We start from the raw sequence: 23,085 nt of genomic DNA on the forward strand, positions 1-23,085 counted from the left end.
TACAGGTCTGTCTCTGTATAACACTGGGGCACAGTACTGGTGGGTACAGGTCTGTCACTGTATAACACTGGGGTACAGTACTGGTGGGTACAGGTCTGTCACTGTATAACACGGGTACAGTACTGGTGGGTACAGGTCTGTCACTGTATAACACTGGGGTACAGTACTGGTGGGTACAGGTCTGTCACTTTTACACTGGGGTACAGTACTGGTGGGTACAGGTCTGTCGCTGTACAACACTGCGGTACAGTACTGGTGGGTACAGGTCTGTCACTGTATAACACTGGGGTACAGTACTGGTGGGCACAGGTCTGTCACTATAACACGGGTATAGTACTGGTGGGTACAGGTCTGTCACTATAACACTGGGGTACAGTACTGGCGGGTACAGGTCTGTCACTGTATAACATGGGTACAGTACTGGTGGGTACAGGTCTGTCAGTGTGTAACACTGGGGTACAGTACTGGTGGGCACAGGTCTGTCACTATTAACACTGGGGTACAGTACTGGTGGGTACAGGTCTGTCACTGTATAACACTGGAGTACAGTACTGGTGGGCACAGGTCTGTCACTGTATAACACTGGGGTACAGTACTGGTGGGTACATGTCTGTCACAGTATAACACTGGGGTACAGTACTGGTGGGTACAGGTCTGTCACTGTATAACACTGGGGTACAGTGCTGGTGGGTACAGGTCTGTCACTGTATAACACTGGGGTACAGCACTGGTGGGTACAGGTCTGTCACTGTATAACACGGGGTACAGTACTAGTGGGTACAGGTCTGTCACTGTATAACACTGGGGTACAGTACTGGTGAGTACAGGTCTGTCACTATAACACTGGGGTACAGTACTGGTGGGTACAGGTCTGTCACTATAACACTGGGGTACAGTACTGGTGGGTACAGGTCTGTCACTGTATAACACTGGGGTACAGTACTGGTGGGTACAGGTCTGTCACTATAACACTGGGATACAGTACTGGTGGGTACAGGTCTGTCACTATAGCACTGGAGTACAGTACTGGTGGGTACAGGTCTGTCACTATAACACTGGGGTACAGTACTGGTGGGTACAGGTCTGTCACTATAACACTGGGGTACAGTACTGGCGGGTGCAGGTCTGTCACTGTATAACATGGGTACAGTACTGGTGGGTACAGGTCTGTCACTAACACGGGGGTACAGTACTGGTGGGTACAGGTCTGTCACTGTATAACACTGGGGTACAGTACTGGAGGGTACAGGTCTGTCACTGTAACATGGGGGTACAGTACTGGTGGGTACAGGTCTGTCTCTGTATAACACTGGGGTACAGTACTGGTGGGTACAGGTCTGTCACTGTATAACACTGGGGTACAGTACTGGTGGGTACAGGTCTGTCACTGTATAACACTGGGGTACAGTACTGGTGGGTACAGGTCTGTCACTGTATAACACTGGGGTACAGTACTGGTGGGTACAGGTCTGTCACTATAACACTGGGATATAGTACTGGTGGGTACAGGTCTGTCGCTGTATAACACTGGGGTACAGTACTGGTGGGTACAGGTCTGTCACTGTATAACACTGGGGTACAGTACTGGTGGGTACAGGTCTGTCACTGTATAACACTGGGGTACAGTACTGGTGGGTACAGGTCTGTCACTGTATAACACTGGGGTACAGTACTGGTGGGGACAGGTCTGTCACTGTATAACACTGGGGTACAGTACTGGTGGGTACAGGTCTGTCACTGTATAACACTGGGGTACAGTACTGGTGGGTACAGGTCTGTCACTGTATAACACTGGGGTACAGTACTGGTGGGTACAGGTCTGTCACTGTATAACACTGGGGTACAGTACTGGTGGGTACAGGTCTGTCACTGTATAACACTGGGGTACAGTACTGGTGGGTACAGGTCTGTCACTGTATAACACTGGGGTACAGTACAGGTGGGTACTGGTCTGTCACTGTATAACACGGGTACAGTACTGGTGGGTACAGGTCTGTCACTAACACTGGGGTACAGTACTGGTGGGTACAGGTCTGTCACTGTATAACACTGGGGTACAGTACTGGTGGGTACAGGTCTGTCACTGTATAACACTGGGGTACAGTACTGGTGGGTACAGGTCTGTCACTGTATAACACTGGGGTACAGTACTGGTGGGTACAGGTCTGTCACTGTATAACACTGGGGTAGAGTACTGGTGGGGACAGGTCTGTGACTGAGGGGAGCAGTGTGCGAGGATGGATTAGAAGCATCACATGGTGTTGAAGTGGATTGGGTTAATTGGTTTTTACGAGTGTGTTGATACCAAGTGGAGTAACAGCACTGCTTGAGTTTGCTTTTTCTGAGTAGAGTTGGTGGTTCCACTGTCCATGTGATCGTTGAGCTCGGCCATTCGGCTGATCCTGTCCAGTCCATCCAGAGTCCTGTTTGATTGTATCAGCGATTCCCACCCACCCAGTACGCCGCTGTTGATCTACCTCGACGTAGAGAAGATGTTTCCACTTGTGGGGGGGAGACCAAAACTAAGGGCTATAAATATAAGATAGTCCCCAATAAATCCAGCTGGGAATTCAGGATCGAATGTCGAACTCGCTACCACAGGCGGTGAATAGTGTCGATGCATTGAAGGGGAAGGTAGATAAATACATGAGGGAGAAAGGAATGGAAGGAAATGCTGACAAAGTTAGATAAAGAGGGGTGAGAGGTGGCTGGTGTGGAGCATAAACACCGGCACAGACCCATTGGGCCTTTGTGCTGTAAATTCTGTGTCAGAGTTCTGCTGGAACAATATCAAGCAGTGCTTTTAATACCTTTCTCAGTCACAGTCTCCCTCCTCCGCAGGTATTGATCCAGCTCACTGTACAAAGTGACCTGAGTAAGTTCCTGGAAACGAGAACTCATTGTTGTATTCTTCTTCCCTCCTTTAGGCTTTCCCGGACAATGCGGCACGCAGGGAGCTGGACAATCTGCCCGCCGTTTGTAGCAATGAGGGCTGCCCGTGGAAGGGCACCATTAAGGAATATGAGGTGAGTGGAAAGAGTTAACATGAAGGCAAGAAATTTTAAATAAAAACTGAAACATCTGGAAATGGGCAGCAGGTCTGATGGCATCTGAAGGAAGGGGTGCTCAGGTGGTCTTTAAACATTGTTCCGGGCTGGGGAGTGGAGAGGCAGAGGCAGGGTTCCTGCTCCTGATTACTATCCAGTGACTCCTGTTGGCTGACTTAGTGTGTGTGGATATTGGCTGAGGTTAGGATTGAGCTTGGCTGTGATGCTCCCTTACCACCCCCCCCCCCCCCCCACCACGAATCACTCGCTGTTGAAGGTCACACGAAGAATGACCCGCCCCTGGGCAGCTGGCACCTATGGAACAATTACCCCAGTAGCAACTTTTAGGGGAGGACCAAAATTGGGAGAGGGGAAAGAAACTGTAAACCAGAACAATTTATGACAATTGTAAGGTTCATAATACAGTAGAGAACCAAGCTGAATATAGAAAGTACAGCGGAGATCTAAAAACGGGAATAAGAGGGGCCAAGAGTGTGTGAGAATAGATTAGCAGCCAACATGAAAGGAACCTAAAGGTCTTTTATAAACACAAATAGTGGAAGATTGGGGCCAATTAGGGACCAAAGCGGCGACCTTCTTGCGGGAGCAGAGGGCCTGGCTGGGGTACTAAATGAGGACTTTGCATCTGTCTTCACTGGAGAAGAGGATGTCGCCAGTGTAGCAGTAAAGGAGGAGGCAGTAGCGATATTGGATAGGATAAAAATAGATAAAGAGGAGATACTTAAATATTTGGCAGCCCTCAAAGTAGAAAGGTCCACCCGGTCCAGATGTGATGCAACTCAGGTTACTGAGGGAAGTAAGGGTGGAAATTGCAGAGGCTCCGGCCACAATCTTCCAATCCTCCTTGGATATGGGGGTGGTGCCAGAGGACTGGAGGATTGCAAATGTTACATCCCTGTTCAAAAAAGGGAGAGGCATAAACCCGGCAATTACAGGCTAATCAGTCTAACGTCAGTGGTGGGAAAACTTTTAGAGACAATAATCCAGGACAAAATTAATTGGCATTTAGAAAAATATGGGCTGATAAATGAAAGTCAGCACGGACTTGTTAAAGGCAGATGATATGAAACTCGGAAATGTAGTAAACAATGAGGTGGATAGTAACAGACTTCAGGAGGACATAGACAGACTGGGGAAATAGGCCGACACATGGCAGATTAGATTTAACGCAGAGAAGTGTGAAGTGAAACATTTTGGTAAGAAGAACGAGGACAGGCAATCTAAACAAAATGGTATAGTTTTACAGGGGGTGCAAGAACCTGGTGGTGTCTGTACACAAATCTCTGACGGTGGCAGGACAAGTTCAAAAGGCCGTTAAAAAAGCATATGTGATCCTTGGCTTTATTAATAGCGGAATGGAGTGCAAAAGCAAGGAAGTTATGCTAAACCTTTATAAATCACTGGTTAGACCCCAGCTGGAGTATTGTGTTCAATTCTGGGCACCGCACTTTAGGAAGAACAAGGCCTTGGAGAGGGTGCAGAGGAGATTTACTAGAATGGTACCAGGGCTGAGGGACTTCAGTGATGTGGAGAGACTGGAGAAGCTGGGGTTGTTCTCCTCAGAGCAGAGAAGGTTAAGAGATTTGATCGAGGTGTTTAGAATCATGAAGAGTTTTGATAGAGTAAATAAGGAGAAACTGTTTCCACTGGCGGGAGGGTCGGTGACCAGAGGGCACAGATTGAAGGTGATTGGCAAAAGAACCAGAGGGGAGATGAGGAAACATTTTGTTATCCAGTGAGTTGATGTGATCTGAAATGGATAAATACTTGAAGGGAACTAAATGACAGGGCTCCGGGGAAAGAGCAGGAGAGTGGGATTAATTGGATCCCTCTACCAGAGGGGCGGCACAGGCACGATGGGCCGAATGGCCTCCTGCGCTGTATCAATCAGAGTCTATCTTGCATTTGTACAATCTCTTCAACATAGAAAAATACCCAGGGTGCTTCTCAAAACACTGCTTTGCAAAATTGACAGCAAGCCAAAGAAAGAGATATTAGAATGGGCGCCCAGAATCTTGGTCAGAGGTGGGGTTTAAAGGGAGAGAGTGAGGCGGAGAGGTTTAGAGACTGAATTCTAGAGCGAGAAGCCTAGTTGGCTGAAGAAGAGGGGGGATGTACAAAAGGTCAGAGCCAGAGGAACGGAAAGTCTGGAGGGAGGGGGGATGGGGAAGGGGGGAGGTGGGTTTAGGACTGGAAGAGGTTACCGAGATTGGGAGGGGTGAGGCCATGGAGGGATTTCAACACAATAGCAGTGCTGGGACTGGGAGCCAGTGTAGCTCAGTGAGGACATGGGTGCTGGGTGAGTGCGACTTGAAGTGGGATAGTATACTGGCAGCAGAGTTTTGGATGGGTTGAAGTTTACGGCGGGTAGAAGGTGAGAGGCCAGCTAGGAGGGCCATGGAATAGTTGAGTCTGGAGGTGGATGAGGATTTCAGCAGCAGGTGGGTGGTGGTGGGCAGTGTTAGGGAGGTGAAAGTAGGTAGTCTTTATGATGGAGAGGATATGGAGTCGGTAACTCAGCTTGAGGTTGAATAGGATATCAAGATTGGATCCTTGGGGGGAGGGGGGGTGGGGAAGAGTTAAGCCATTACAGGAGATGCTCTCGCTACCCACAGATAGGCAAGACTGGAACCAGATGATTTAAATTCTCATGAAACCTTCAGGGTAATTGTACTCTCGGGATGTGTTGGTTCTGCTGTTGTGCTCTAATTTCCCGTAAATCCCGTCTTTGAGTTCTGGGTGTGTTCTTTACTAAGGGGGATGGTGTGTGTTAGTTTGACTTAATTTCCATACCGAGATGAGATTAGTTAGCGACTGTAGCTCGGGATTGTTAACAGTGGTTTTTCTAGTTTCAGGTTGTTGTGCTGCTTTTGTTCGATGTAGTTCGAACTTGAAACTTCTCACTATCTGTACGGCTCAAATGATTGTGCAGAAACCACCTCTCTCACATTGTGACTGCAAAAACCAATATGAGAGTAGGGAAAGAAATAGCACCCACAAGATAGGTTCAGTTTGATAGTAGACTGGATGATGAAGAGTCAAAGGTAAGGGTGCTGGACTCAACATAGGCAAGGTTCAAAAGGCAAGATAAGGGATCGGGCCCAAAATTAACTGGCAAGAAAAGTTAGCCTCAACAGTGGCGAATCTTGAAATATGAGATGGATAGATTATAAAATAAATATATTCCTTTTAAGGTGAAAAGAGGGTGCATTAAAGAATGGAATTCTATGGATAAAGAGATTAAAACTAATCAGAAAATTTGAGGGAGGCACATGAGAAAGCTAGGACTAACAACACTGACATCACTAACGAAAACAGGAATGCAGAAAGTCTAGCGGGGAGGTGAAAAGGGGGATTAGACGGGTTTAAAGGGAATATGTGAAAAGGCTAGCAGATAATGTAAAAGGAAATAGTAAAGAATTTAATAAGCATCTAAACGTAAGAGAACAGTTAAAGAGAGGGTGGGACCACTCCGGGATGATGGAGGAGTCTAATTGTGGAGGATGAAGGTATGGCAGAGATATTAAATATTTAGCATTGGTTTTTACAAATGGGAGTGGGAATGTTTACTGGAGGACATAACAGCTGACAACTGGAAAAAAGGGATTAGTCCTGGAAAAGAATGGTTAGAACTGGAGGTGGATGAGTCACTGGGCCCTGGGCCTGCACTCTGGGCCCTGAGGCCTGCACTCTGGGCCCTGAGGCCTGCACTCTGGGCCCTGAGGCCTGCACTCTGGGCCCTGAGGCCTGCACTCTGGGCCCTGAGGCCTGCACTCTGGGCCCTGGGCCTGCACTCTGGGTTGATGAGCTAAATATGAAAATTGTTCCAGAGGGCAGCCAATGTAACCCCTCTGTTGAAGGAGGAGAGATGGATAAGCTGGGTCACTGTGGACCAGTTAGTCTACTATCGCTTGTGGGCAAACTCCTGCAATCCACCATTAGAGATAACATTAATAAGCATTTACAAATGCATCCCCGTTAATCAAGGACAGTGAACTTGTATTGTTTAAGGCAAGTCATTTTTGACAAATTTAAGCTTTTTGAACTGACCAGTTGTGTATGGATTTTCAGAAAGTGTTGAAAAAGGCTGTAGGGTGAATGGCTTCCTTTGTGCTATAAACCTCTACGATACAAGCAGGTTCCACACATGCAGCTCAGCGATCAGTACCGAATCTGTGTGTCTCTCCTCTCTTCCTCTCCTGAAGCACTGACTCATTACTGCGCAGGTTCCACAGGTGCCCTTGTGCACCCCTTCTGGCCACCCTCTATGTTTGAGCCTAGACAGTGCGTTGTCAGGCATATTCAACTACTGGGGGCATCACATCTGAGCCCTGATCTGTCCTCGCCCAACGTCTACATGAGCACGCTCCAGCAGGGGTCACTGGACAGTGATCGGGACTGGGGACCCCGGCTGATATTTCAGCAGATTGTAGCATCTCTACTGGCACTTCAGCTGAGGTCAGCTAACTCCGTCTGGATCAGAGATCAAAAAGAAAGACTTTATATAGCGCCTTTCACGACCGATGGACATCCCAAGGTGCTTTGCTGCCAATGAAGTACTTTTTTTAAAAGTGTAGTCACTGTTGTAATGCAGTTAAAACTGGGAACATTTGGTCTGTATGGCTTGGTTACTTACTGCCTTAACTAACTTAACAATTGGAAGTTCCTCCCCTTCGTTTTAAACGTGGGTCCCAAATTCACTGCTGTTTGAGGGAAGCCAGAGCATGCTCGTTGTACAGTCAAACGTGCATGTGGCTACTGGCCGTGGGCCTTCATTCAATGCCCACCATGTCATCTTCCAGTGATTGGAAATGACAGGAGCACTGGGCTGCCTGAGGGTGTGTTTCAATCTTGGTAAGTGAGTGCAGTGTGTGGGACTGAACACGGAGGGTTTGATTCGCTGTTTGTGTTGTGAGCTGGTCCCAGCTGGGAAAGGACTGGGGGTGTTGCCATTGATCTCAGTGCCTCTGTGTTATGAAATACCGGGCAGGATTCCTGATCCGAATGGCTCTTGCTGGAAAGCATTGCTCTGGGCTCCGGGTGAGACCGAGATCAGGATTAGCTGCTATTCTCCCACGGTCCAATAGCTTGATGAGAGCTGTCCATTTGGTGTGATACCGCAGGGCTGTGACTGCCTTGGAACCGCATCCCAGCACGACAGCATCTTTAGAACTGGGGTATGAAAAGAGAGAGATGTTAAGTCTCACCTCACCGCTGCACAGTCAGCAGCGTTCGACCACCGATCTCCTGTTCGTGTTACACAACAGGTTTTGCTGCGTGAACATCAAGTGTTTGGTCTAACTGGGAGATTATTGATGCTTGTTGGGGGTTGAGGTCCATGTTTAAATGGTTTAAGTGGAGTGAGATTCTGGCAGAGGCTCAGTTATAATGCTGATATGTGCATTAAGTAAAGAATTACTATTGCAGCTAAGGTAGGACTGCAGACTGCTTCGCGCACCAACCCTCCTGTCCACTGTCCAGTACCCCAGGCCTCAGTGCAGCAACGGTTAATGATCTGTCCTCTGCAAACCCACAGCTGCAGCTGACTGACGCCCTTTGGCTCAGTGGTTTGTTTGATCAGGGCCGCAGATTTACTGCTCGGAAAGTCCCTGGGACTTCACAACAGCCCTTGGGTTTTTAAATAGCACCGCACAGTGGAAAGTCCCAAAGATTTACTGCTCTAAATGGGGTAGTTGCAATAACATGTTTTTAAACTTGATCTGCTGCTCTTGTTCACAAAACTACTCATTGTGTTTATAGAGTAAAAGTTCATTCCCACTTCTACCTCTCGGTGAATGTTTTCAGGTGAACTGGCTGTTACAGGTAGATGTCAGTGCTGGGGAGTGGAGCACTTCTAGTAAACGGGGTCAGAACCAAACACTCCCAGGGCAGGTACAGCACGGGTTAGATACAGAGTAAAGCTCCCTCTACACTGTCCCATCAAACACTCCCAGGGCAGGTACAGCACGGGTTAGATACAGAGTAAAGCTCCCTCTACACTGTCCCATCAAACACTCCCAGGGCAGGTACAGCATGGGTTAGATACAGAGTAAAGCTCCCTCTGCACTGTCCCATCAAACACTCCCAGGGCAGGTACAGCACGGGTTAGATACAGAGTAAAGCTCCCTCTACACTGTCCCATCAAACACTCCCAGGGCAGGTACAGCATGGGTTAGATACAGAGTAAAGCTCCCTCTGCACTGTCCGATCACTCACACCCATCGGACGTGAGTATTCCGCTGAATGTCAACCCAGAATTGCGAGCCGGAGCTCTGGTCTCCATTCACCGGGAATGTCTGGAGTGGGGTTTGAAGCCGACACCTTCTGATTGAGAGGCGGGACTGCTACCACTGAGCCAGAGTCTGCGCCCTGTTGAAGCTGGAGCTGCCCTTTCGAGCTAAGGTTGAGTGACGAGGTGCAGCTTTAAAGGTGGCTGTGGGGAGAAGTGTGAGAATGAGGGGGCGGCACGCTGGCCGACTCCACATGTCAGCGGGGATGCAACAACAACTTGTGTATTTATATAGCGCCTTTAACGGAGCGAAATGTCCCAGGGTGCTTCACAGGAGTACTAAAAGACAAAAAAATTTGACACCGAGCCACGTAAGGAGAAATTAGGGCCGGTGACCAAAAGCTTGGTCAAAGAGGGAGGTTTTAAGGAGAATCTTAAAGGAGGAAAGAGAGGTGGCGAGGTTTAGGGAGGGAATTCCAGAGCCGAGGCTGCAGAAGGCACGGCCACGGAGTGAGGATTGAGGATTGGGCGGATGAAGCGACAGCGCATGGCTCACAGAAAATAAATTCTGGCCTCAGGGAGGGATTGTCCCGGCACTTGCTTCCCCTGCGATTGCTGCAGTCTTGCAGAGGGCTGACTGTCCCCGTTACCTGTATCTGTTGTTGTGTTACAGGCTGACCACGAGGGAAGGTGTGAGTATGCACTGAAGCCCTGCGAAGCGTGCAGCAGGATGGTGCGCCAGCTCGACCTGTCCCGGCACATGGAACGAGAGTGTCCTGAAAGAAACCTCAACTGCAAATTCTGCAAATCGTCGTTTCACCACAAGGAGATAAAGGTAATTGGTCTTCAGAGAAGATTGAATTCAGCTCCCTGACGACTTCCTGGGCTGGGCTGGGCTGAGTCAGCTTGTCACAGCTCGAGTAGCAAATCAGCTGCTGCAATTGCCCTCAGCACCCCTGCATTAAAGGGGGGCTAAGAAATCAGCCAGTGTTCCTGCTCCTGACTGCCATCCTGTGACTCCTGCTGGAGAATGCAGAGGGTGGATCAGAATAGCGTTGGGATCAGCTTGGATAACTGCCTGGTAATTCGGTGCTAACAGCCAGCAGCTACAAGTGGAGGTATTTCCCGTGGTGGTAACTAAATGGGTCACAGTCGCAGCCTCTCGTGTAAGGCACCGCACCCTCACTCTTGTGTCCCACGCATGGCCAGGTGTGATGATGTATTCAAAAATAGTGTAACTCCGTTTTAATTTTAATATAAAGTAACTGTAGCAGTTGAGGCAGCACGAACTGATGAACAGGATAAACGGATGTGTTCTGAAACTTCCCCTTTGGCTGGTGTCACCCCAGCATGTCTGTTTCACTGCGACATTGAGGAAACCGACCCTCAGGAGGGTTTGTTCTTTGCCACTTGTATCCCCATTTCTCTTGGAGGTGTTGCCCCTTGCTGAATATCAGTCACCTTCCAGTACCTCCCCCAAGTGACCATTCCTCGTCTACCCAGGTGGTGAGTGGCCAGTCGACCGTGGAGAAAGTCATGAGTCCGGTTGTGTCCTCGCCCAGTGCCCACAGACGGGCACTTTTGAGCAAGGATCACTGGGTAGTGCCAAGGCTGCTATCCGTCGAATCCGCACAGACCAGGGATGGAAACGGACGCAGAGTAAAACCTCCTCTACTCTGCCCTTCCAACGTGCCTCAGGCCCAGCTTCACCAACATTACATGTTTCCCACACCAGCCGTCCTGTGGCCCCTCTGACTGAGGTGGCAAGCTAGTGCTGAATTACAGGCAGTTCAGCGCTTTGAGCCAATTCTCACCAGCAGCTGGACTGAGACTGTCAAACTCATTCAAGATCAGCGAACTCAGCACAGACCTGGGACTTTCTGGTTTGTGAGAGATATATCACAATTCATAGCCTGGCCATCGAAAAAGGCAGACACAGGCAGACCCGGCTGCCAAGAGAGGACAGGATATGCTCTCACTGCAGTCAGAGAGTGGTGGAGACAGAGATGCACTTCCTCACAGCTTGTAGAAAATATCAGGGCATAAGGGGGAATTTCTACCCAAAATTCACAAAAATATGCCCGGAATTCAGAAATTTGAATGACGACCAAAAACTCCCATACCTACTAGGGGAACAGAGAAATTGTGTAACCTTAGCGGCACACTATGTTACAGCTTGCCATAAACAGAGGGACAACCACTACATTTAAGAAAAGAGTATATACAAATTATACGAATGTATATTTATACACTCAGGGACATATCTGTTTATACACTGTATGGATAGATCTGCGTTTGTGTTCAACCATAAATGTTTTTCGATGCTTTGGCAACATAAGATGTACCTTGTCATCATGCCAATAAAGCGATTTGAATTGAATTGTAAGAGACTCTGTCGGATGTTAGTTCCCAGTTCTGACAGAGTCCTGAAAGATGAACCTTTTCTCTTTATGGATGCTGCTGTGAATTCCCAGTATTTCATTTTTATCTGTTCTGTTGAATGTTTCAGTCTTGAGTAATTTAGTGAGCTGTGTTGTTAATATCTGAATTGAAATTGAACCAGAATTGATGAGGGCAGATCTACAGTAAACTTAACTGCCACCAGATCCTGGTGGATTGGATGAAGTTAGACAGGGCAGAGGGGCTATATTTTCGATATCCTTACTGCAACAGATGACATGTACCCAGTCGAGTCTGACCACTGCCCTTTGAATGGCTGCAGCCTGCAATCTAAGCTAAGGGTGAGATCATGGATGATTCAGAACCTGCTGTGCCAAACCTCTTTTGTTTTTGACATCCAGCCATTTCCTGTGTCTCAGCCCCCTCATCAAGTGAGAACAAGCACAGTGTCCCAGAGTCACTTCCCATCAAAATCCGAGGGCCAACATGCTGGAGAGCTGGCTCCTTCGGGAGGACATACTACTGCAGTCAGGGTGGATACTCCGTCACCGGACGCTGGGCAGAGTGAGGGATTGGCACGTGAAGTAATTCACTGATCTTCAACAACATCACGCACCGTGCCACTTCCTGGGTCCCAATCTTCTCCCCATCTCTTCTGAACGTGCAATCTGAAGCTTGTCTCGGGCTCCACAGTGCCAGCAGCTCTCTGCAATAATTAGCTCGGTCTCCCCAGTAACCTATGCTGCAAATACAGGGCCTGAAACAAAAGCTGAGACAAACACAGATACACTCAACTTGCTGTTAAAGGAAATGTAGGGGCAAAATATTCCATTGATGCATTATTCACCCAAGAAGGGGATTCCCACACATAGCCCTGGGGGAATTTGGTAATAAATTAACAGGGAAAAGAGGAAACCTGGAAATGGTGTGTGGTTTGATGCATACACCTGTTCTTCTATGAGGCTTTCAACTCATTCCCTATGTTGCTGTGCCAGAGTCTGGCGGAGAGCAGGGAGTGCGAAAGGTCAAACTACCAGGAGTGGTCAGTGTTGATTGTAAGCTTGTTGGATCTGCTTGTTTCAGTTATTTACAGAAGCAGATGGTGTCTTATGATTCTACATCAGATGTTTTTCCGTAGTTAAAACTACGAATGGCCACAATGATGTAATCTACACCAGCTCATTGTGTGTCCATTCTGAAAATCTAGTTACAGTTTAGCTAACAGACCAAGTGTTTGGAAACTTGCGAATTGAGAAAGACTTTTGCAGACAGACTTAGAATGATAGAATTTTACATCACAGGAAGGCCATTCGGCCCATTGCCTCTGTACCAACTCTCAAAGAGCTTTCCACTTAGTTCCATCCTTCTGCCGTTTCCTCAGACCCTTTACATTTTTCTTTTTCAACTCGTCGTCTTTCTGCATAGATTGTCAGTTACTCAGTGTAGGTGCTGCTCTCTCCCCATGTCCGTTACTCAGTGTAGGTGCTGCTCTCTCCCCATGTCCGTTACTCAGTGTAGGTGCTGCTCTCTCCCCATGTCAGTTACTCGGTGTAGGTGCTGCTCTCTCCCCATGTCCGTTACTCAGTGTGGGTGCTGCTCTCTCCCCATGTCAGTTACTCAGTGTAGGTGCTGCTCTCTCCCCATGTCAGTTACTCAGTGTAGGTGCTCTCTCCCCATGTCAGTTACTCAGTGTAGGTGCTGCTCTCTCCCCATGTCAGTTACTCAGTGTAGGTGCTGCTCTCCCCATGTCCGTTACTCAGTGTAGGTGCTGCTCTCTCCCCATGTCCGTTACTCAGTGCAGGCGCTGCTCTCCCCATGTCAGTTACTCAGTGTAGGTGCTGCTCTCTCCCCATGTCCGTTACTCAGTGTAGGTGCTGCTCTCTCCCCATGTCAGTTACTCAGTGTAGGTGCTGCTCTCTCCCCATGTCAGTTACTCAGTGTAGGTGCTGCTCTCTCCCCATGTCCGTTACTCAGTGTAGGTGCTGCTCTCTCCCCATGTCCGTTACTCAGTGTAGGTGCTGCTCTCTCCCCATGTCAGTTACTCAGTGTAGGTGCTGCTCTCTCCCCATGTCAGTTACTCAGTGTAGGTGCTGCTCTCCCCATGTCCGTTACTCAGTGTAGGTGCTGCTCTCCCCATGTCAGTTACTCAGTGTAGGTGCTGCTCTCCCCATGTCCGTTACTCAGTGTAGGTGCTGCTCTCCCCATGTCCGTTACTCAGTGTAGGTGCTGCTCTCTCCCCATGTCCGTTACTCAGTGTAGGTGCTGCTCTCTCCCCATGTCAGTTACTCAGTGTAGGTGCTGCTCTCCCCATGTCAGTTACTCAGTGTAGGTGCTGCTCTCTCCCCATGTCAGTTACTCAGTGTAGGTGCTGCTCTCTCCCCATGTCCGTTACTCAGTGTAGGTGCTGCTCTCTCCCCATGTCCGTTACTCAGTGTAGGTGCTGCTCTCCCCATGTCAGTTACTCAGTGTAGGTGCTGCTCTCTCCCCATGTCAGTTACTCAGTGTAGGTGCTGCTCTCCCCATGTCCGTTACTCAGTGTAGGTGCTGCTCTCTCCCCATGTCAGTTACTCAGTGTAGGTGCTGCTCTCCCCATGTCCGTTACTCGGTGTAGGTGCTGCTCTCTCCCCATGTCAGTTACTCAGTGTAGGTGCTGCTCTCTCCCCATGTCCGTTACTCAGTGCAGGCGCTGCTCTCTCCCCATGTCCGTTACTCAGTGTAGGTGCTCTCCCCATGTCCGTTACTCAGTGTAGGTGCTGCTCTCTCCCCATGTCCGTTACTCAGTGTAGGTGCTGCTCTCCCCATGTCCGTTACTCGGTGTAGGTGCTGCTCTCCCCATGTCAGTTACTCGGTGTAGGTGCTGCTCTCTCCCCATGTCAGTTACTCAGTGTAGGTGCTGCTCTCTCCCCATGTCCGTTACTCAGTGTAGGTGCTGCTCTCTCCCCATGTCCGTTACTCAGTGTAGGTGCTGCTCTCTCCCCATGTCCGTTACTCAGTGTAGGTGCTGCTCTCCCCATGTCAGTTACTCTGTGTAGGTGCTGCTCTCCCCATGTCAGTTACTCAGTGTAGGTGCTGCTCTCTCCCCATGTCCGTTACTCAGTGTAGGTGCTGCTCTCTCCCCATGTCCGTTACTCAGTGTAGGTGCTGCTCTCTCCCCATGTCCGTTACTCAGTGTAGGTGCTGCTCTCCCCATGTCAGTTACTCAGTGTAGGTGCTGCTCTCTCCCCATGTCCGTTACTCAGTGTAGGTGCTGCTCTCTCCCCATGTCCGTTACTCAGTGTAGGTGCTGGTCTCTCCCCATGTCCGTTACTCAGTGTAGGTGCTGCTCTCTCCCCATGTCCGTTACTCAGTGTAGGTGCTGCTCTCTCCCCATGTCCGTTACTCAGTGTAGGTGCTGCTCTCTCCCTTGTCCGTTACTCAGTGTAGGTGCTGCTCTCTCCCCATGTCAGTTACTCAGTGTAGGTGCTGCTCTCCCCATGTCTGTTACTCAGTGTAGGTGCTGCTCTCTCCCCATGTCCGTTACTCAGTGTAGGTGCTGCTCTCTCCCCATGTCAGTTACTCAGTGTAGGTGCTGCTCTCTCCCCATGTCCGTTACTCAGTGTAGGTGCTGCTCTCTCCCCATGTCAGTTACTCAGTGTAGGTGCTCTCTCCCCATGTCAGTTACTCAGTGTAGGTGCTGCTCTCTCCCCATGTCAGTTACTCAGTGTAGGTGCTCTCTCCCCATGTCAGTTACTCAGTGTAGGTGCTGCTCTCTCCCCATGTCAGTTACTCAGTGTAGGTGCTGCTCTCTCCCCATGTCCGTTACTCATTGTAGGTGCTGCTCTCTCCCCATGTCCGTTACTCAGTGTAGGTGCTGCTCTCCCCCCATGTCAGTTACTCAGTGTAGGTGCTGCTCTCTCCCCATGTCCGTTACTCAGTGTAGGTGCTGCTCTCTCCCCATGTCAGTTACTCGGTGTAGGTGCTGCTCTCTCCCCATGTCAGTTACTCGGTGTAGGTGCTGCTCTCTCCCCATGTCAGTGTGGTAAACCACGTTCACTATCGTATCACTGTTAGTAGTTAGCACTGTTCACCACTGTTCGTTATAACTGTATCACTGACCACTATTGTATCACGGTACGAGGTCGCCTCTTGCCACACTGCTATACCTGGGATGACCACTGCCGACTCCGCCTTGGCTCCACCCACCAGGCCAGGTATAAAGGTGAGCGACTGGCTGGTATTCCTCCTGCTTGGATCGGATCACCCACGAGAGTGGGCTCTGTTATTTAGTCAATAAAAACCTTCAGTCACCTTCGTAACTCTTCGCCTTTTATTGGAGGAATTGATAGGTATATCAATTTTATTGACTAAATTTAATGATGTCCGACAACGAGTCACAACCGGCGGAGGAGCCACCAGCGCAGCTCCCAGGAGCACAGCCACACCAGCCAGCTTGGCTGCGAGCCCTCAGACCGCCGTACCTGGACCTGAACCCACGAGCAGCAAACTCAGCCGCAGACTTTAAACACTGGCTGGTCTGCTTCGAATCATACCTGAGAGAATCCAGCGTCCCTCAGGCATCCAAACTAAGTGTCCTGCAGGCACAACTGAGCCCGAGAGTATACACTCTCATCGAGGACATGACTACCTACGAGACCGCCATCAACCTGCTGAAACAGAAGTACCGGACCCCGGTAAACTACATGTACGCTAGGCACCTCCTAAGATCACGGCCGCAACAGCCAGGAGAATCAGTAGCCGAATTCTCACAGGCGCTATATGCACTCGCCAGGAACTGTGACTTTAAATCGGTGTCGGCAGCCGAAAATACTGAAGATAATATCCGCGACGCATTCCTGAAAGGCCTACGGTCCGAGTACTCACGGCAAAGACTGCTGGAAGCTAAAGACCTCAGCATGGAAAAAGCTGAAGCCCTCGCTATCTCCCTGGAAGTGGCCCACCAAGATCAGGAAGCATTCACCAGGTACTGCTCGCGACCCTGGGACTCGGGCCCGACCCCTACCACAGCACCCTTCCCAGCGCCGCCCCCGGGACCTACCTCTGCGTCGGCGTCCCGGACCCGACCGGCCCCGCCACCCCCGGCACCGGCCCCGACATCGGGCATCCGCGATCGGGCCGCCGGCTGTTTTTTTTGTGGCCAGGAGAAGCACCCGAGGTCGCGCTGCCCAGCCAAGAACTCCATATGCAAAACCTGCCTGAAGAAAGGCCACTTCTCCAAGGCCTGCAGGAGCGGACCCTCAGAGGCCAGCAGTGCCGCATGCGAACTATGGGGGTGGCCATCTTTGTTTAGGGCAACTGAGGCCAGCATCCCCACACGAGTCATGGGGGCGGCCATCTTTGATTAAGGCAACCGACCCCAATAGTGCCTCATGTGAGCTACGGGGGCAGCCATCTTCTCCGTCATTTTGCCCTACCTCGTGGGAGACGCCATTTTACTCACCACGCCCGACCGCCTCGCCTGCAGATGACAACGACTCGCTCAGCTACACACTAGCTTCCGTCACCCTGGACCAAGCCCGCCCGCACCATCTGTCCAAGTCAATGATGGACATCAAAGTGAACGGCCACGCCACGACCTGCCTGTTCGACAGCGGAAGCACGGAGAGCTTCATCCACCCAGACACGGTGAGCCACTACTCCCTCTCTGTCCTACCAACGCGCAGCCGAATCTCGATGGCATCGAGGTCCCACGCCACGGACATCAGCGACTACTGTGTCGTGACCCTGTCGGTTAAGGGCACGGAGTATAAAAACTTTAAACTCCTCGTCCTCCCCCATCTCTGCGCTGCCGTCCTACTAGGGCTGGACTTCCAATCCCACCTCCAAAGCGTAACCCTAGCATACGGTGGACCCCTCCCCCCACTCACAGTCAACAACCAGCAAACGTTAAACCGCCCACCGCGTAACACCTGCAGCCTCTCCACCCTCAAGGTCCCGCCACCCTCTCTGTTTGCTAACCTTACCCCTGACTGCAAACCCGTCGCTACCAAGAGCAGGCGGTATAGCGCCGGGGACAGAGCCTTCATTAGCTCTGAGGTGCGGTGCCTCCTGAAAGAGGGCATTATCGAGGGGAGCAGCAGCCCCTGGCGTGCCCAGGTCGTAGTCGTAAAGACCGGCGATAAAAACCGCCTGGTCATCGACTACAGCCAGACCATAAACAGATATACCCAGCTGGACGCATACCCCCTCCCCCGCATATCTGACATGGTCAATCAGATTGCACAGTATAAAGTATTCTCGACCATCGACCTGAAGTCGGCCTACCACCAACTCCCTATCCACCCTGAGGACCGCCAGTATACCGCCTTCGAGGCGAATGGGCGCCTATACCACTTCCTTAGGGTCCCCTTCGGTGTCACTAATGGGGTCTCGGTCTTCCAAAGGGAGATGGACCAGATGGTTGACCAGAACGAACTGCAGGCTACATTCCCCTACCTAGATAACGTCACTATCTGCGGCCGCGACCGGCAGGAACATGACGCGAATCTGGAGAAATTCCTCCGTACGGCCCAACGGCTGAACCTCACCTACAATAAGGAGAAATGCGTGTTTAACACCACGCGCCTTGCCATCCTCGGCTGCGTAGTGGAGAACGGAATCATCGGCCCCGACCCAGAAAGAATGCGCCCCCTCATGGAGCTACCCCTCATGGAGCTACCCCTCCCCCACTGCCCTAAAGCACTTAGGAGAACCCTGGGGCTTTTCGCCTACTATGCCCAATAGGTACCCAATTACGCGGACAAAGCCAGACCCCTCCTGAAAGCCACTTCCTTCCCCCTCACGGAGGAGGCGTGCGCGGCCTTCTCCCTCATTAAGGGAGACATAGCCAAGGCCACGATGCACGCAGTGGACGAGTCCATCCCCTTCCAGGTGGAGAGCGACGCATCCGACTTCGCCTTAGCCGCCACCCTAAACCAGGAGGGGAGGCCAGTGGCCTTCTTCTCAAGGACCCTACAGGGCCCCGAGATCCGACATTCGTCGGTCGAGAAAGAGGCCCAGGCGATCGTGGAGGCAGTACGGCGCTGGAGGCACTACCTGGCAGGCAAACGATTTACCCTCCTCACCGACCAGCGTTCGGTGGCTTTCATGTTTAATAACAAGCTGAAGGGCAAAATCAAGAATGACAAGATTTTGAGATGGAGAATCGAGCTCTCCAACTACGATTATGAGATCTTGTACCGGCCAGGCAAGCTGAACGAATCCCCTGATGCCCTTTCACGAATGACATGCGCCAGCGCGCATATCGATAGGCTTCAGACCCTCCACGACCAGCTCTGCCACCCCGGAGTCACCAGACTCTACCATTTCATTAAGGCCCGCAACCTGACCTACTCCATCGAGGAGGTCAGGACCATGACCTGGAACTGCCAGACCTGTGCGGAGTGCAAACCGCACTTCTATAGGCCGGACCGAGCAAGCCTGATCAAGGCCACCCGCCCCTTCGAGCGCCTGAGCATCGACTTTAAGGGGCCCCTCCCGTCCTCTGACCGTAATGTGTACTTCCTCAACATCGTTGATGAGTACTCCCGTTTCCCCTTTGCCTTCCCCTGCCCCGACATGACCAGTAGCACGGTCATTAAGTGCCTGAATGCCTTCTTCGCCTTGTTCGGGTTCCCGAACTATATACACAGCGACCGGGGCTCCTCCTTCATGAGCGAGGAACTCCGGCAATTCCTCCTAGAGAGAGGTATTGCAGCAAGCAGGACCACCAGCTACAACCCCAGAGGTAACGGTCAGGTGGAAAGAGAGAACGCGACGGTATGGAAGGCCGTCCTCTTAGCCTTAAAGTCTAAGGGCCTCCCAACCTCCCGCTGGCAAGAAGTCCTCCCGACAGCGCTGCACTCCATCCGGTCATTACTTTGCACGGCCACTAACACCACCCCCCATGAACGAATGTTCGTTTTCCCCAGGAAGTCGACTACGGGAACCACTCTACCAACCTGGCTGACCGCCCCGGGGCCGGTCTGGCTGCGGAAACACGTGAGGGCCCATAAAACGGACCCCCTGGTCGAGAGGGTGAACCTCCTGCACGCCAACCCCCAGTACGCCTATGTGGCGTACCCAGACGGGCGGGAGGACACTGTCTCCCTACGAGACCTCGCACCCTCAGCCGATCCGGAAACACCGCCACCACCCCCCCCAACCTCAGCCCAGGTAGACGACATGCCGGAACCCCACGAGCCCTCGCCGACCACGCAAACACCAGCATCAACACCGGATAAGGCACCAGCACCGGATAAGGCAACACCACCGCTGCGGCGATCGGAGAGGCTTACGAAGCCTCCGGACAGACTGACCTACCAGAATTGGTAGTACACTTCACCCCGCCGGACTTAATTCTAAACAAGGGGTGAATGTGGTAAACCACGTTCACTATCGTATCACTGTTAGTAGTTAGCACTGTTCACCACTGTTCGTTATAACTGTATCACTGACCACTATTGTATCACGGTACGAGGTCGCCTCTTGCCACACTGCTATACCTGGGATGACCACTGCTGACTCCGCCTTGGCTCCACCCACCAGGCCAGGTATAAAGGTGAGCGACTGGCTGGTATTCCTCCTGCTTGGATCGGATCACCCACGAGAGTGGGCTCTGTTATTTAGTCAATAAAAACCTTTAGTCACCTTCGTAACTCTTCGCCTTTTATTGGAGGAATTGATAGGTATATCAGTCAGTTACTCAGTGTAGGTGCTGCTCTCTCCTCATGTCCGTTACTCAGTGCAGGCGCTGCTCTCTCCCCATGTCCGTTACTCAGTGTAGGTGCTGCTCTCTCCCCATGTCCGTTACTCAGTGTAGGTGCTGCTCTCTCCCCATGTCCGTTACTCAGTGTAGGTGCTGCTCTCCCCATGTCAGTTACTCAGTGTAGGTGCTGCTCTCTCCTCATGTCCGTTACTCAGTGCAGGCGCTGCTCTCTCCCCATGTCCGTTACTCAGTGTAGGTGCTGCTCTCTCCCCATGTCCGTTACTCAGTGTAGGTGCTGCTCTCCCCATGTCAGTTACTCAGTGTAGGTGCTGCTCTCTCCTCATGTCCGTTACTCAGTGCAGGTTCTGCTCTCTCCCCATGTCCGTTACTCGGTGTAGGTGCTGCTCTCCCCATGTCAGTTACTCAGTGTAGGTGCTGCTCTCTCCCCATGTCAGTTACTCAGTGTAGGTGCTGCTCTCTCCCCATGTCCGTTACTCAGTGTAGGTGCTGCTCTCCCCATGTCAGTTACTCAGTGTAGGTGCTGCTCTCTCCTCATGTCCGTTACTCAGTGCAGGCGCTGCTCTCTCCCCATGTCCGTTACTCAGTGTAGGTGCTGCTCTCTCCCCATGTCCGTTACTCGGTGTAGGTGCTGCTCTCCCCATGTCAGTTACTCAGTGTAGGTGCTGCTCTCTCCCCATGTCAGTTACTCAGTGTAGGTGCTGCTCTCTCCCCATGTCAGTTACTCAGTGTAGGTGCTGCTCTCCCCATGTCAGTTACTCAGTGTAGGTGCTGCTCTCTCCCCATGTCAGTTACTCAGTGTAGGTGCTCTCTCCCCATGTCAGTTACTCAGTGTAGGTGCTCTCTCCCCATGTCAGTTACTCAGTGTAGGTGCTGCTCTCTCCCCATGTCAGTTACTCAGTGTAGGTGCTGCTCTCCCCATGTCCGTTACTCAGTGCAGGCGCTGCTCTCTCCCCATGTCAGTTACTCAGTGTAGGTGCTCTCTCCCCATGTCAGTTACTCAGTGTAGGTGCTCTCTCCCCATGTCAGTTACTCAGTGTAGGTGCTGCTCTCTCCCCATGTCAGTTACTCAGTGTAGGTGCTGCTCTCTCCCCATGTCAGTTACTCAGTGTAGGTGCTCTCTCCCCATGTCAGTTACTCAGTGTAGGTGCTCTCTCCCCATGTCAGTTACTCAGTGTAGGTGCTGCTCTCCCCATGTCCGTTACTCAGTGTAGGTGCTGCTCTCCCCATGTCCGTTACTCAGTGCAGGTGCTGCTCTCTCCCCATGTCAGTTACTCAGTGTAGGTGCTGCTCTCTCCCCATGTCCGTTACTCAGTGTAGGTGCTGCTCTCTCCCCATGTCCGTTACTCAGTGTAGGTGCTGCTCTCTCCCCATGTCCGTTACTCAGTGTAGGTGCTGCTCTCTCCCCATGTCCATTACTCAGTGCAGGCGCTGCTCTCTTTCGATTGCTGCACTGGTTAAGTCAGCAAGCAGCTGAACTACAGAATTCAGAAGGCCTAAGATTTTATCTGTGTCTGTGCAGTTAGTTGATCTCAATCTAGGAAGCTGTGACTCTGCAATTTTCTTGCGTGCTCTAGGTTGGGAAATAGTGTACACCAGGGCCTTGATCCAGTGATCCCTGCTGAAGGTTGGCTGAGGACTCGGCCAACTCTGACCATCTGAGTTCCCCAGCTGCCCAGATGCAATGACTGGGAGTCGGATGGGATGCCGAGGAACTGTTTCCCATTCTGAGCAGCATTGCTGATTGGTTTGCCAGGATCAGGCAGCTCTGAGCCTGCTGAAATCAGAGAGGCTGCTGAGGACCACGGCTTCTGTTCAAGAGGACAGCTGTTGGATTCAAACAATAGTTCTGTAGCATCACTATCGAATAAGTTGCTGAAATGTCATTTGTGTTTGTCATCCATAGGCCCATGATGAAATCTGTTCCAAATTCCCATTGACGTGTGAATGGTGTGGGAAAAAAAAAGTTCCAAGAGAAAAGGTAAGACGGGTGTTTGAAATAAATCAGTAGAGAATGTGTCCGGTGACGATCTTACAAGAAGGGGCACCATGAGAGCCACACTCAGCTAACTGCAAGAAATCATTTATTCAATTCATATACTTTTTGTGGAAGAGGTGGTTAGTTTTTGTTTCTCCACTTTCCTCTTCTGAAAGTTCCACAGACACTGACTCTCACTGGGGTACAGTTCCACAGACACAGACTCTCACTGGGGTACAGTTCCACAGACACTGACTCTCACTGGGGTACAGTTCCACAGGCACTGACTCTCACTGGGGTACAGTTCCACAGACACAGACTCTCACTGGGGTACAGTTCCATAGACACTGACTCTCACTGGGGTACAGTTCCACAGGCACTGACTCTCACTGGGGTACAGTTCCACAGACACTGACTCTCACTGGGGTACAGTTCCACAGGCACTGACTCTCACTGGGGTACAGTTCCACAGACACTGACTCTCACTGGGGTACAGTTCCATAGACACTGACTCTCACTGGGGTACAGTTCCACAGGCACTGACTCTCACTGGGGTACAGTTCCACAGACACTGACTCTCACTGGGGTACAGTTCCACAGACAGTGACTCTCACTGGGGTACAGTTCCACAGACACTGACTCTCACTGGGGTACAGTTCCACAGACACTGACCCTCACTGGGGTACAGTTCCACAGACGCTGACTCTCA

The 23,085-nt window shown here is 51.0% G+C and overlaps 1 protein-coding gene across 2 annotated transcripts in view; it reads left to right on the forward strand.

The window, feature by feature from the left end:
• LOC147081081 (TNF receptor-associated factor 2-like) overlaps positions 1-23,085 on the forward strand; it is an 85,513-nt gene that overhangs the window by 31,325 nt on the left and 31,103 nt on the right. For both annotated transcript variants that reach the window (XM_085980955.1, XM_085980956.1), the window contains exons 4-6: positions 2,928-3,026; positions 9,971-10,132; positions 22,305-22,379. In XM_085980955.1, coding sequence (XP_085837081.1) covers positions 2,928-3,026; positions 9,971-10,132; positions 22,305-22,379 — 336 coding nt within the window. The remainder of the gene's footprint in view (positions 1-2,927; positions 3,027-9,970; positions 10,133-22,304; positions 22,380-23,085) is intronic.

Source organism: Somniosus microcephalus, unplaced genomic scaffold (assembly GCF_052327205.1).
Source record: "Somniosus microcephalus isolate GS21.2 unplaced genomic scaffold, FLI_Smic_1.0 scaffold793, whole genome shotgun sequence".
Lineage (NCBI taxonomy): Eukaryota > Metazoa > Chordata > Chondrichthyes > Squaliformes > Somniosidae > Somniosus > Somniosus microcephalus.